Genomic DNA, 14,109 nt, shown 5'->3' with positions numbered 1-14,109 from the left:
TATAACTCGTGGCACTGCAAGGAGATGGATTCTAATTTTCATCCTTTTATCTAGACACATTGAAAGAAGGTCAATGGAGGGTTCTGTATGATTCATTGTCCCAACACATATCAGATGACAGAGACCTGATAATGTCAGTGCATAAGTGTCTTCCATATTTGGAAGCAGTACTTGAAAGAAATTTTCTCAGCATCATCCTTTGAAGTAAAGTGGAGACTGATATGAAATGCACTGTCTCTTTTCTGTTCAAAATCTTATCAAACACACAGCCTGATAGCTATTCCTGAACAAAGGAGAGGAAACAACACTTAGCAGGAAAATAAAAAGCACATAGCTGCTTTTGCTGGCTTTGAGTGATATAACATGACATTTAATCAACCTTTCTCCTTCGATTACATGTAGGGGGGTGGCAGGGGAAATTGTTTCATAAACAATAAGAAAGGTTATAATTAGGTAAAGCTGTAACAGCTTGATTTCCTTCTTTATTTGCAATATTCAAATGAGTGCTTGTGAAAGATATCAGGTTAACATTAAGAAAAAACTTCTTAAAGTTGCAAACATGTTGAACAGAATGTGACTGTGAAAAGTACTGCATGTTTAAAGTTAATGCTTATACCATTTGATTTTTAATTACCACTTTTCAGGTTTTCTATTACATTTGAATATAGGTATATACGTAATGTTCAGATTCCTATGAAACAGATATCAGAAATTAGCATTATAAAAGTGTGCTTACTTGTTACTAACTTCTTACTTTTTTATGTAAGTATTGCCTCCACCCTTCTTCAGTTTTCATTTCTGACTAGAAGAAGCAATGTGAAATACTAACCCTGCTAAAGCTAGCGACAGCTGACTGCAGTTACTTATCTAGGTTTGATTCTCATCTTCTCTAGTTGTATAGATGGTCTTGATCACAGAAGTTACAATAATGCTTATTCCTTAGGCACAGCATGCATGTCACGATATTTACTGATAGGGGTACAATATGCAATGGGGGAAAATAACACCATGATGGTAAACCCTCAAAATCATTCAGAGTATGACTTTTCCATGTAACATGAAGTGTGAAATATATGCTGTTTTCATGCACAGTCAGATGGCAGTGTTGTTAATTTAAGTCTGTTTTCCTTATGAAGTTACACATTTATTAATACTCTAACATGTACATAAAATTGTATGTACCATGTAGAACATATAAGTATAGGATTTCTTTATCAATTGTTTTAGGAGTTCACACGATAAAAATGTACAGATAATTCATTTGACAGATATATATGATGTGCCGTATAGCGTTTAAAACATACATACTTTTGTTACTTTTTCTGAATTTATTAATTTGGTTTGAATTTTTTTAACAGATGCAAAGCAATTGTTGATCATTTTGGACAAAGAATAAATGCCAGCTATTTTATTGTGGAAGATAGTTACCTTTCCGAGAGTGTCTGCGTAAATGTATGTTATAGGTATGTAGTAAAACAGTATACTGTATCTCTTCAAACAGTAATGTATTACTCTGCAAATTAAACTAATAAAAACTATAAAAATAAAGAATATTGTTCCCTAATTAATCTTTGTAGCACAGCCTAGTTCTGTGCATAGTTCTTCTTTGTATATACTTGCAATTTTTTTCATCTTTCTGAAATGACATATTTTTCTTTTTATTTAATTACAGGCAGCTCTCCAGAGCAGTGCTCATTACAGATCAATCTGTGCTAAAGACAGATTCAGAGCAGCAGGTACATATCAATTTTGTTTCACTTACCTCTTTATGAACTGTATGTATTAATGTTTAAACTGCTTAACTGTTATGAATTAGCTTATGCTGTTGTTTCTTCTTGAATCAAGGTTTTTGGTCAGCTCTCTCTATTGATATTTGTACTGATAAAACTGCTAGTAATACCTCTATATTTTAGTTCTGTGCCTGATGTTTCCCTGATCGTTGGTTCATGCAATATTAATTAACAGTTTCTTGTGTAAGATGTAATGTTTTTTTATAACATTCATGTCTATAGATTGAGATTCTTTTCGTATTTGTTCATATCTCTTCGATTTTCTGCTTTGTCAGACTTTTAAGGTCAGCAATCTGTGTTTTTTCTGCTGCTTCCTGTATTCTCACGTATTAAATATTGTCTACAGGCTAAGAATATAGATGACAGAGAAGTGTGTTCTTCCTAACCATTGTTTCTAGCAGTCTTGCATTAAAATACTCCTCTCATTCCCATATAAGAACTGTCTTGCCAACTTAATTCCTAAACTCATCATTTTGGAAAGGACCTTGCTGTGAGGTTTTCTTTCTATTTTGCTGTTGAAGGTGTTCCAAACAAAGATGACCTTATTGACTTCTGTAAAAATTTATGTATGCATTATCTCTGCAGGATTGATCCCACAGATTATTAAGATTATAAATCAGAAAATAAAATTGTATAACACCTTGCAGTTATTTTCACCTTTACTTATTTCTTCGTATTCTGTATTACTTTGCTTTAACAGAAGTTTTTTTCATAATAGAAACACTTTATCACAGTTTATACATACAGAAATTGTAACTGTTCCTCTAGAGCTTTTTTTATATATTGCATAAATGCATATTTATGGGATTGGCAAACTTTAGATGACGAAGCAGATACAGTTTTTCTGTGACTATGCAAATATTTATTCTGAATTTCTTGGTAAATATTTGTTAAGCTCAGATAATCTGACTGTTTTTGTAGAAGTCTAAAGGTATTAAAGCTCTGTATTTTTTGATAGATTTATCTTTCCATAATTCATTGTGTGTACCTATGCCTGGGTAGAACAAGCGTATTTTTTTTGTGTTCTAAATTCTGCTACTGGGCAAATCTAGTAATTACCAGCCATTTCTTAATATTGTGATTTACTTGCAATACAGTGGATACCAAACAACTTCTAATTAAATAGTTGATGAAAGTAAGTAGAGTTGCAGTCTGTAATATTTTAGTGTAAGTTAATACAGCCTAGAGAAATAGCATTTCAAATCAGCTTCAATTCAGAACGTTCTCTTTCTGCTTGGTAGGTTTCTATTTTGACAGTGCCTCCAGTGGATTTAGGACAACCAGCAGTTTGTGTCATTGAGCTGTGTTCCTCAACTATGACATGCATGAAGGACACATGTAAGTATATGCATGTGATATATGTAATCTTAACTGTGTTTCTTCTTTTGACTGTCCGCTCTGGAACAAAATTTTAAGAAATTTGAACTAAATTTTAAATTCTAATTTTAAAATTTTAACAAAATTTTAATTCTTTTATTATCTACTGGTAATTTGTCATTTGAGAAAAGTCAGTACTAAGTTACTGTTGCCAGCAGATAAGAGAACTGGTCCACTGTCTGTTTTTTGTAGTAATTCAGATGCTTACAGAGCATCATACAAGACTCTTGTTGCACTCGTTTTCATTTAAATTTATGCACAGTAATGATAACTTTAACATGCTGTTGTGGTTCTCATGACAGTGAGGTATGTTATTTTTGTTTCTAATTAAGATCAAAATTAAGCACTGCCTTTACAATCATGTGGCAAACGAACTTGGAAGTTGCAGTTTTATAAATAATAGGATACAGTTCTGTTTGCATTACAGTAATTATAAATTAATACCAACCTTTTTTTTCTGATTGCGGTGTAAAATTTCACATTGTATGTTTTGTTTATTCTGCAAGATTATTAAGGCTATTAAAGATTCAACAGAACGGCAGGTATGTTAGTGGAGAGCTCTAGGAGATTTACTCCTCCGCTGTAACTGAGATTCTACAGTCTCTTAAGTCAAAACGTGAAGATTTTTTTTTAAAAAAAACAGACATGGTTGGTTTTCTATAATTTTTCTGTCAAGAATTTTTCTTAGCACTGTAATTAAAATGCCAAAAACCACCTGAAGTATTTTCTTGTTTCTGAAAAAAGGCATGTAAGCACAAAGCTGGGTTGAGTTATTTAATGTTAATATAATTTTTCCTTGAACTCCTTCACAAAATATTATACATTATTTAATGAAGTTTATCTTTATTGCATTGAAATGAGTTGTATTTTAGAAATAGCTCAGTTCTAGTTATGGGAAATATTTATGTATTTAAAGTAAAAAAAATCAACTTGTACTAATTATCTGTAAATAGCTTTTAACCTGACTGATTTCTTTTTTGAGCAATTATTTAAGATAAGTTTACAAATACATCTGCTCTTTCATCACACTGCATAAATGACAGGCACATAATCTGTATTGCCAGTTGAGTGGAACCAAACTCCTTCACTTGCCCTAAAAATTGAGACTGTAATGATGTAATCATGAACTGAACTCATCGTTCTTCTTGCTGGAAGAATTACTCGAAGACAAATGTTGGCAACCACTGTAACTAATGCAGTTATACCTGAGTAAATCAAATATAATCAAAATATGTACTGATGACTGTAACTCATAGCCATAACCTTAAAGGTAATAAAAAAAGATTTTGCAGGAAGTAAATCATGAACTTTAGTGATTTAGAGCTGGGTGTTTTGTTTTGTTGGAAGAACAGAAAGAATAGGTTGTGTTACAGTGTTTGTAGTTGTAAACATTTAGTTAATGATACAAGAAGACTTTTCATTGTCACTGCCTGTGCTCCACAGTAATTTAAGTTACTGTGAGTAAGTAGCCTAAGCAGGCAGAGTAAAATTCCAAATTCCCACTCAGTCCCAATTTAGCCATTACTGCAGGGTGTTGATTAAAGTACTGGTATCTGTGGGTTAAGTAAGTTGCTGAACTGCTCGATTCTCAAGGACTATGGAATGTGCTCAAGGATGTTCTTCAAGTTTCTAGATATCATTAATTGAAAATATGAATTTGCTCTTTCATAGTCTTGCTTTTCCTGATATTAGCAGTCACCTATTCATAGAACAATATTCTCCTACTCTGTAGTACTGATGTTAAATTGTACTTTGATCTCTAATTTATGTGGATGAGAGAGTATAATTATAAGATTCCTGGGTGAAAGGCAGTTATTGGGACACTGATACCTGGTGTACTCAAGAACTCAGAAGAATGAGTTTCAATGAATATGACTCACGTGTTGTATGTTGAAGGACGGCATAAGGAATTCATGTTTTGTGAGGTTTTTGTTTGTTTTTAAGTAAATTGGTAACATTACTTTGGAATGAAAATTAGTATTTAAGTATGTGTACATGAGCTCATACCTAGTATTTGTTTCAAAGTGTTTCATCCTGCAACTTTGGTTCCTTAGTTTTGTGCAGAGCTTCTGTGATAAACCTCTTAAGAAAATGTGTGTGATATATATACAGTGTATTTTACGTAATACAGTCCTAATCTGGGCTAAAGGGAAATGATTTATATGAAAAGCAGTGACTTCTAACAGCCTACTGTGCCTCTGTAAAAATTGTAATTGATATTATATATATCAATTATATATATCAATAAAGATATCTATATATCTTTATTTATCTATATATAGATATATATATCTATATATCTGCATACTGGCAATTGTAATTAATTTGTGTTATCTTTCACAGATTTAGTCCATTTAACCTGTCCATCAACAAAAACTGCGAGGGAAGATTTAGAGCCTGTTGTACAGAAGTTATTCAGTCTAAATGCTGAAACAGAAAAAGGTAAAAATAGCTATGTATTATATGAAAAATAGTACATAGCTATTATTGTACATCTGAATCCATCATCAGTGAGCATATGTGGTGAGCTGCTACTTAGATGACAGTATTTCAAAGCAAAGGAATCTGTTGAGAGTGAGATTATGATTAGGCAGATGTCATGTTTCTTGTATTTCGTGATATAATGTTCCAAGTGTTCTTCAGCTGCAGTGTACCTTTAATGTACAAGGATCACAGATTTAAGTGTCTAGGACTCTTCTAATGTTTAGCACTTTTTTCTCCCATGGAAATATATTTGCTTCTCAGCACGTCTTTCCAAGGCGCAGGAAAGAAAGGAACTATTTGTGCACCTTTTATTTTTTTCCAAACTCCTGTTTTTAGTGATTTCTATCACTTCTCTGTGATAAATAAATGAATAATAAAATATCACAAAACCCCAAAAGTTATCTCTTTTTTTCCTGCAGCTGCCAGATATGCTCAGTGCTCCAGTCTTCTTCTCATCTGCCTTTAACTATCCTAATGCTGTTACTTATTCTTTCTGTCCTCAAGTGCTTCCTTTTTCACTATTTATGAAATTCTCTGGATTCTGCTGTAAGCAGTGGAAGTGTGAAGTTTTTACGCACTGTGTTGTTACTGAGAAGACAGATTTCCAGTCATTTCCAGTAGTTTAGTCCTAGATCTGAGAATTTGTGCCAGCTACTTTGATGAACTCTGATCGTGAGATGGACAATTTCTCTTCCCAGAGTAGCTATTGACAAAGCAGTCATCTCTGAGATACTTTGAGCCAGTTTCACAGAAATACTTGAAATTTAGTCTCAAGATCTTGATTTTAATTGTACCTTTGATAAGTGCTCATGTAACAGATGATGTATGTGTAGAAGCTGCTGCCATATTCTAACCCTGACAGTCTTTTTAAATAGTCTGCTCATTCTTAAATGTAGCAAATTGTAGTTCTGCTACAAGAAACCAATATTTCCCTGTCCGTAGAAGTGTTTGATTGTATATATGCAAGTTAGTAAGTTTTGGATATATTTTAAAACACAATCTGCTTGCTTATAATAGTTTCTCTAAAGTTTCATTCCCGGTCACTTCATGAGTTCAGTTAGAATTTTCTCATGTTGGAAAAAAAGCAACCAACATGTTCTTTTATGTACATACTCCTTGTTTTTCCTCTCAGATTTCTGTAACCACAAAAATGTTTTGTGAAAAGTTGATTTCTGTTTCTTGTAATCTTGCTTTTCTGTGTTTTTTACCTACTTTTTTCGTTTTTAGTGAAAAAGCAAGTAGCTTATTGTTATTGCACAACAGTAGGAAACAATGTTAAATTAAACCCATTTTCCTACTTTTTTGTTTACAGGAAAGGCATGCTTTATTTTGATGTCCCAAAAATGTAAATTTTTCAGTAGATTTGTAGTACAAGAGCCTATATAAGAGAAATATGTTATTTACAGCCAGAGTTTGCAAGTAAAAAACGTGCAGCAAGCGCTTTTCATGTTTGCATTTGTTAATTTAAAGCCTGCTGATTTCAAACCGTAAACCTTTAAAATCTATCTTAAATTTTCAACACAGTGCCATGTATTTTGAAGAATCAATTGGTGAAGAAAAGATTAGCTTGCAGTTTAGCATCTTTTAGTCATTGGGGGAGGGGAGATAACATTAATCTTAATGTTTAAAGTGATCCAGTTTTGAAATGATAGATTGTTTAGAACCTGACTGAAATTCTTCTGTAGAAACTGCGTGATCATGAGGTCCTCAGGTGCACTGAGGCACTGAAAAGCTAGTTTTCACTGACACACAGGCCTTTTTATCATCAGGATGAGGTAGTGGTCGTATTTTAATTAAAATGTCAGAACAAATACTGTTGGAGTTATTGAAAATGAATCACCAGATAAAGTGAGCACTGGGCCATGGCAGGTCAAAGAGGCAAAGTCACCTGGAGAAGAGGACTCCATTCATTTTCCTGCCTAAACGAGGAAGAAGTTACTTTTATGAGCAATGTGAACTTCTAAATATATTAAAGAGCATCTTGCCCTGTATTAAGACTCAGATTTTCACAGGCTGATGAATTTAATTTATATTTGAAATTATGCAAGATGTTTAGCACTTTTTTTTTTTTTTTTTTTTTTTTTTAAGTATTTGACAGTTATGAAAGGATACTAAAGGAGTAGCATAGCTTTATCTTTTTTTTCTAATTCAGGTGTTTTAAAATATTGTTTTGAATGTTGACATCTAGTAGTTTCTTCTTTGGAAAGAAGGAAATTTCACGAGGTCTTTTACAGGTTTTGTTTATTTTCGAGGATCTAAAACAGCAAAAATGGGACAGCAAATATGCCAAACAAATAGTATCTATTAAGCCTAGAAACTATGTTGTGTTTGTTGCATTCTGCGCTGTTAAAAAGTGACCTTCATCTTCCAAGAGGTTTTTTTTGTTTGTTTGTTTTGTTGCCAGTGCACAGAGGAATTATGTGAACGTGCAAAGTAACTGCAAGAAGGTATAAACCGAGACGAATCAAGTCACAATTTATGGTCATTTTGTATTCGTTATGTACAAGTATTGTAACACAGTGCAAGTCCACAAGTATAGATAAATATAAATTAGTGAATGATTTTCACTTAGCAGTATTTCCAAAGTATAGAGCCTTTACGTGTTGCATATCTCAAATAGAAAGCTTCTGGTTTTAGAAGCATTCTTTATCTGCAGTTAATACGAGGAGTATTCTTTGCTGATTTTTGTTTAAATGTCATTTGTTTAAACTGTGAGCATTGGTGAGTCTCCTCAGATTGGCTTGAAGGATTCCAACCTTTAAGTGCACAAAAGTAATGGAAAGAGTTCTCATACAAAGATAAGCTATTAAATGAGAGGGGAAAGTATGCATGAGAAACGTCTTGGAATATTCACTGCAGCTTTGAGTTGGAGCACTCATTCAGCCCATCATTAGCTCATGGAATTTGTCCAGAATAAACTAGATATCATGAAGTGTAAAATGGTTACATTTAGGCTAAGCTTCTTGTACTACTCATTCAGGTGATAATGCATTCTTCTGTGGCATACTGAGTGCAGAATAATTAGGATTTACATACCTGTGGGAAACAGAAGTATAATGAAAACTCTTTCTTTACAGGTATGTAAATCTCTGAAAACAATGGAAAGTAAGATTAGTTTAAAAATACATGTTTATACTTGCCATATATTATGGTAATTTTGTGTTGATTAACTGACTTTTTATGTGCTAGTTTATGTATTTCTTTTATTACATGTAAATACTGACTATAAGAAACACTATTTTTTTTCTTTTTTACAGAAACTAAAGGTGAAGAACTGGAAAAACCTAGAGTCCTCTGGGCAGTATATTTTAACATGAGAGATTCTTCAGGAATTGACAGAAATTCATACAGTGGTTTGCCCTCAAATGTGTATGTCTGTTCTGGCCCAGACTCAGCTTTAGGAAATGACTGTGCTGTTAAACAGGTTAGTAGGACCACTGCTTTTTTTGAATGCAGAATTTCTATTTGAAGTACAGTGCAGTCTATTTTTCTTCTGAGTTATTCTGCCTTTTGCTAAGTAAGCAATAATAATATATCTATAAAGGTTTACAACTGGACAGAAAAAAGTGAATGTCAGTGGAATTGAGAATGGAAGAAACTTCAGAAAAGGGCAGTTAGTGTATTGACATTAGGAGTAGCAGATGGTTAATCCAAAAAGGTGTAGAGTATTTAGAAAGTAGCAGTACCTGAAGATGATGTTCTTGGTAGGATTTTTACTTGCTTTAATTTTTCAGTGTTTCAGTGTATTTCAGTGTTACAGCCCTCTAAAGTGTGGTCTTTTGCATGTCAGTTTAAAGGAGAAAACCGTAGAGAAGCAGTATAAATGAAAAGTCAGAAAATCCTGTTTACAGGTCAACTTGGAAAAGATGTCAAAGTAGTTTAATACCTGTAGGAGTTAGCCACAAACCTAAAACCTGCTGGGGCAAGAAAACAGCATAATTACTAGTCTGTTATGTTAAGTTATCTGTCAGCTTACCTTGCCTTTACTTTAGTACCACTGTATAAAAAAATTTATAGTGCAGTTGTGTCTCTGAAAGCGTTGAGGGGAATCTCACTCTACTTAACCTTGAGATACTATTTGGCATGAAGTCACATTCAGTTCTAACTTTTATTTCTCAGTATTTGAGTATCTGTGTATCTATTTTCACCTAGCTGAAATCCTGAATTGAGAACCACTTGCAACTTGCCTGATAGTAGACTTAACTGACAGTGCTCAAATAAAGACGAAATACTTGTTTTTTTGAATGTGAAAGGTTAGAAGTGAAAGCTCCATAGAAAAAAAAGTAGGTGGAGAAGTGAAGCAGCTGCCTTCTGTGTTGGCTGTAGGCAGAGTATGCAGGAACACAAGATCATCAGGGGTGCATACTTAGAAATTTGCTACTATTCAACTACTATTGAACGGAAGACAAAATCTTGAGACTATGACTTATTCAACAGGAGAAGACTGCAGGATTGCTTCTCCTTTGCTCTTCCATTCAAAGAGCAGTTTTGACAAGGAAAGTATAAATTCTTAGGCAAATCTGCCACAGCAGATTTGTCAGGGTACTTTCAGACCTGATCTGTGAGAACTTTTACATCTTTGTAGTATTAACTGGCACTACTCGTTTTTAAAGCTGTTTTTTTAATGGCACTCTTCAGAGAATGTACATGCTATCTTCTAACTAGTTGCAGGATTTTTTATGACTAAGTCATAAACCTCTTAAAATAAGAGTTTAAAATGTAAAGGCTGACATAGTCTGAACTGTAGGGTCAGAATAGTGTAATTAAGGGCTAATAGTACCCTTCATTTTGCTTTACAAGGCAATAATTTGCCTCCTCATAGAATAAAGGATTGTGAAGACAAAAAATAATGCAAGACAATTATTATGGTAGCAGTTTTAAATTGTAAATGAATCCTTTTTTAAATGAGATTTTTTTTTCAAGATAACTTGAATCCTACCAGTTAAAAGTGGTTTCAAATCTTGTTTTTTATATTCATTAAACAGCCTATTTACAATTCAGGTATCCACCTATTCTAGTGTTCAGCTTTGTTCTATTTTAAGTGCTCCATTTCTGACTAATGAGTAGATCAAGCTGTTTGTAAGCAGCATAATTGTAGTTTGCCTTTATTTTAGTGATGATCAACAGATTGCACATAGAAGTTAACTGAATACATGTCAGAGGAGAAAAAGTAAAAAAACAGCCTGAGTCTCTGGCTTTCAGAAACAGTAGAGGTTAAGGGTTTTTGAATCTATTTTAGATTTTGAAACAGACAATCACTGATTTGAGTGAAAATGATCTTAGTGTAAACATGTTTGTAATTAAAAGTTATGGGGGGGGAAGAAAAGTAAGGAGTGTGTGTTAAGACCAGATGAATGTAAGGCAGGTAGAACATACTCTTCCCATCTACTGTGCAGGTATCTTTGAGACAAGTGGAGGAGGGAGATAGGCATGAAATCAGCTGTGTCCTCTGCTCCCAAATCACTTTCATTTTCCTAGTAGCTAGTGGGAATCTCAAAACATGCATTACTTACAAATTCATGGATTAGACTATATTTTTAAAAAGAGTGTGTATTAGTTTTGGTGATAAATTATACGCAGTTTTCCAAGCTATCTAACCAATTCTCTTCACTAGGTTTTTTTTTCATTATTGTCATTAGTTATTTCTGTTAGGTTCTTTGAATGTATTGATGGTACGTTTATTGTGCTACCTCACCTTACAAATAATGATTATCTATTTGCAGTTCAGTACACAGATTACTTACTTCTTGTTTTATTTTAAATTAGTGATAGATTTTTAGTGTAATGTTAGTTTAATAATGTTGATTAGTCTGTGTGCCATCAGGGGAAATAGTTAGGATGAAGTACAGCAGAAATAAACCATAATTTTATTCAACTTAAAGCAATTTGACAGTTGTAAATTGGAATACCTGTGCAAGTGCTTCACATGCTTACATCTTACTGCGTAATCAAATGTGCACTTAAACCTCTGGTATACTTAACTATGAAGGAGCTATTTACTAACTTAATTACTTACAGTAAATATCAATATGCTATTATAAAGAATATGTCAAGTTATTAGTTATTCTGCATGACTTCAGCTGGGTAAGGTTAACTTAAAAAATTGTCAGACCTGAAAGCACTCTGTACCATTAAATTGTTCAATTATAATCAATGTCATCATGTCCTACATGGCATACTGAGAATTTCTTTCCTCATAATTATTTGACCATTTTTGTTCTTCAACTAATTGGAGGCTAAAAATTGTTCAGAAATGCAACTGGAAATGTTTATATGCTCTAGCTTGTTATATGCTTAGTGGAAAATATGGCGTTTTTCCTCTGTTACGTGTAGTAATTTAAATATGCTTTTGATGTTTCAAGGACAATTGCAGCCTTGAAATATTTCTCTTACATTCAAAAACGTACCTTTGTAAGACTTTTAATGGACATTTGCTCTCCTTTTTCTTCCAGAATTATAAGGCAGAGTTTTTAAATTGCTAAACAGTATTTTTGAAATAGATAGAATTTTTTTGTATATTTATTCACATGCTAATATAAATTGTTGTTTTTTTTTTTTAAGTTATGAACGGGTATGGAAAAGTGAAATATAGGAAGTGGACTGAAAAATGAAATTGAACTGGAAGTAGACAGGGTCATTTAGGCATTTTGTAATGAACCCCTACATTCAGTTGCTGGTGATACAAATCCACTACTGGTGAGCAGTCAGGTTTATCACAGAAAGCTGTTTGGTACATGCTCAATGTTGTATTAATCTGAAAACAATTTTCCCTTGTCCAGGAATCCACACTGTGTAATCAGCCTTAGCAGTTGGCAGTAACTGACTCTACTGACTCTTTTGGTGCAGCATCTGCTACTACTATCAATATAAAAATTACCTATATTGTTGCCCCTGTGGGTGCTCTCATTATGGTTATTTTTAGGGCATAGTTTACTAAACAGGCAAAATTGAGAGACAGTGGTTCTTGCCTTTGAAGAAAGGCAAAACAGAACTGGTGTCTGTATCAATTGTCTCCATTTACTGTAGAATCCAAGGGGGTTGGAAAAGAAAACCTTGATGGTCGTTGTGGTGGTTTAACTTGAGTAGGGAGCTCAGCAGCACCTTGCCACTCTCACTCTCCTACCACAGAAGGATGGAGAGAAAATACTATGAAAAGAAAGCACATGGATTGAGATAAGGACAGGAAAATCATTCACCAGTTACTGTTATAGGCAAAACAGACTCTGTGTAAAGGCAACTCATGTAATTTATTGCCTGTTAACAACAGATCAGAGCAGTGAGAACTAAAATTGCCTTCCCCCCATCCACCTTCTTCTACTTTATCCCCCTGAGCAGTGCAGAGGAATGGGGTCTGCTCCCATGGGATGCTGTCCTTCCCGAATGGATACCATGTGGGCTCCCCATGCAGCTGCAGCTCTTCAGACACTGCTTCAGTGTGTCTCCGTACCATGGTGTCCATCCTTCAGAAATTGCCCTAGCAGAGGTCCTCACAAGTGGCACCTCCTGCCCCACCACAGGCTTCTCCCCATAGGCAACAGTCTGGGGTCTGTTCCTTTAGGGAGCTTTCTGTGAGCTGCAGCTTCCTTCAGGCCGCGTTCACTGCTGCACCATGGGCTTCTCCATGAGATCTTTTCCATATGGGCTGCAAGAGGACAGCCTGCTCTGACTTGGGCCTCTCCTGGGGTGCAGGGGAGCTTCTGCTCTGGTACTAACAATTTCCTGGCTTTGCTGGATCCTTTTCACTGGGAAGAGGCAAGATCTTTCCCATCACTTTGATTTGAACTGGAGTCAGAGATATTTTTGTAATGGAAAAGTTTGGTGGTTGTTTTTTTTTTTTTTTTGTTTTGTTTTTTTTTTTTAGACAATTGCAGAATATGTTTACAAAACTGCAAAATATTAAGTCAGTATTGATCTGAAAGAACAGATAATTTAAATTTCTGCACAATGCTTACATAAGGTATTACATTCCAAGGTATAGTTGTTTTACTGTGTTTGTTTTCTTTAATAGGCTGAGACTGTTTTCCAGGAAATGTTTCCTACAGAGGAATTTTGTCCAGCACCACCAAATCCAGAAGATATTATTTATGATGAAGATGAGATTGCATCAGAAGAGACAGGATTCAATAATTCACCAGAGACAAAACCTGAATCCTCACTTCAGGAAAGCAGTAGCAGAGGTAGTACTGGTGTTAAAGAGCATACTGAGGAATGAATTAGCTCTGTTCTCTTAGCAGAAGAGGCACTTGGCAGAACTTGAAGGGAGGAAGGGCAAAAAAAAAAAAAAAAAAGAGGTTGAAAAAAAACCCTTGGTGATACTATTTGTGATTGCCTTACTTTCCTTAGCTTGAATAATCTTTCTTATTCAAATAGCTTCATTACTAGCTATTGCTCAGTAAAGTCATAAGTCTAACTGGTCCAGGGGTGTTAATAGCTGAAATAAGATAAAATTATGAAACAA

The 14,109-nt window shown here is 34.1% G+C and overlaps 1 protein-coding gene across 1 annotated transcript in view; it reads left to right on the top strand.

Annotated features, from left to right (window-relative positions):
- The window catches only part of CHM (CHM Rab escort protein), a gene marked incomplete at its 3' end in the record, with an annotated part of 55,959 nt that extends 42,096 nt beyond the window's left edge, over positions 1–13,863 (top strand). The window contains exons 10-15 of the mRNA XM_079542040.1: positions 1,359–1,463; positions 1,673–1,736; positions 3,032–3,128; positions 5,511–5,609; positions 8,909–9,075; positions 13,660–13,863. Of these exons, the coding sequence (XP_079398166.1) occupies positions 1,359–1,463; positions 1,673–1,736; positions 3,032–3,128; positions 5,511–5,609; positions 8,909–9,075; positions 13,660–13,863 (736 nt within the window). The remainder of the gene's footprint in view (positions 1–1,358; positions 1,464–1,672; positions 1,737–3,031; positions 3,129–5,510; positions 5,610–8,908; positions 9,076–13,659) is intronic.
- Between the last annotated feature and the right edge of the window lie 246 nt (positions 13,864–14,109).

The sequence above is a fragment of the Tetrao urogallus genome, assembly GCF_951394365.1.
Source record: "Tetrao urogallus genome assembly, chromosome: 13".
Classification (NCBI taxonomy): domain Eukaryota; kingdom Metazoa; phylum Chordata; class Aves; order Galliformes; family Phasianidae; genus Tetrao; species Tetrao urogallus.
The sequence above is the reverse complement of the archived record's forward strand: the minus strand, read 5'-3'. Positions and strand labels throughout refer to the sequence as shown.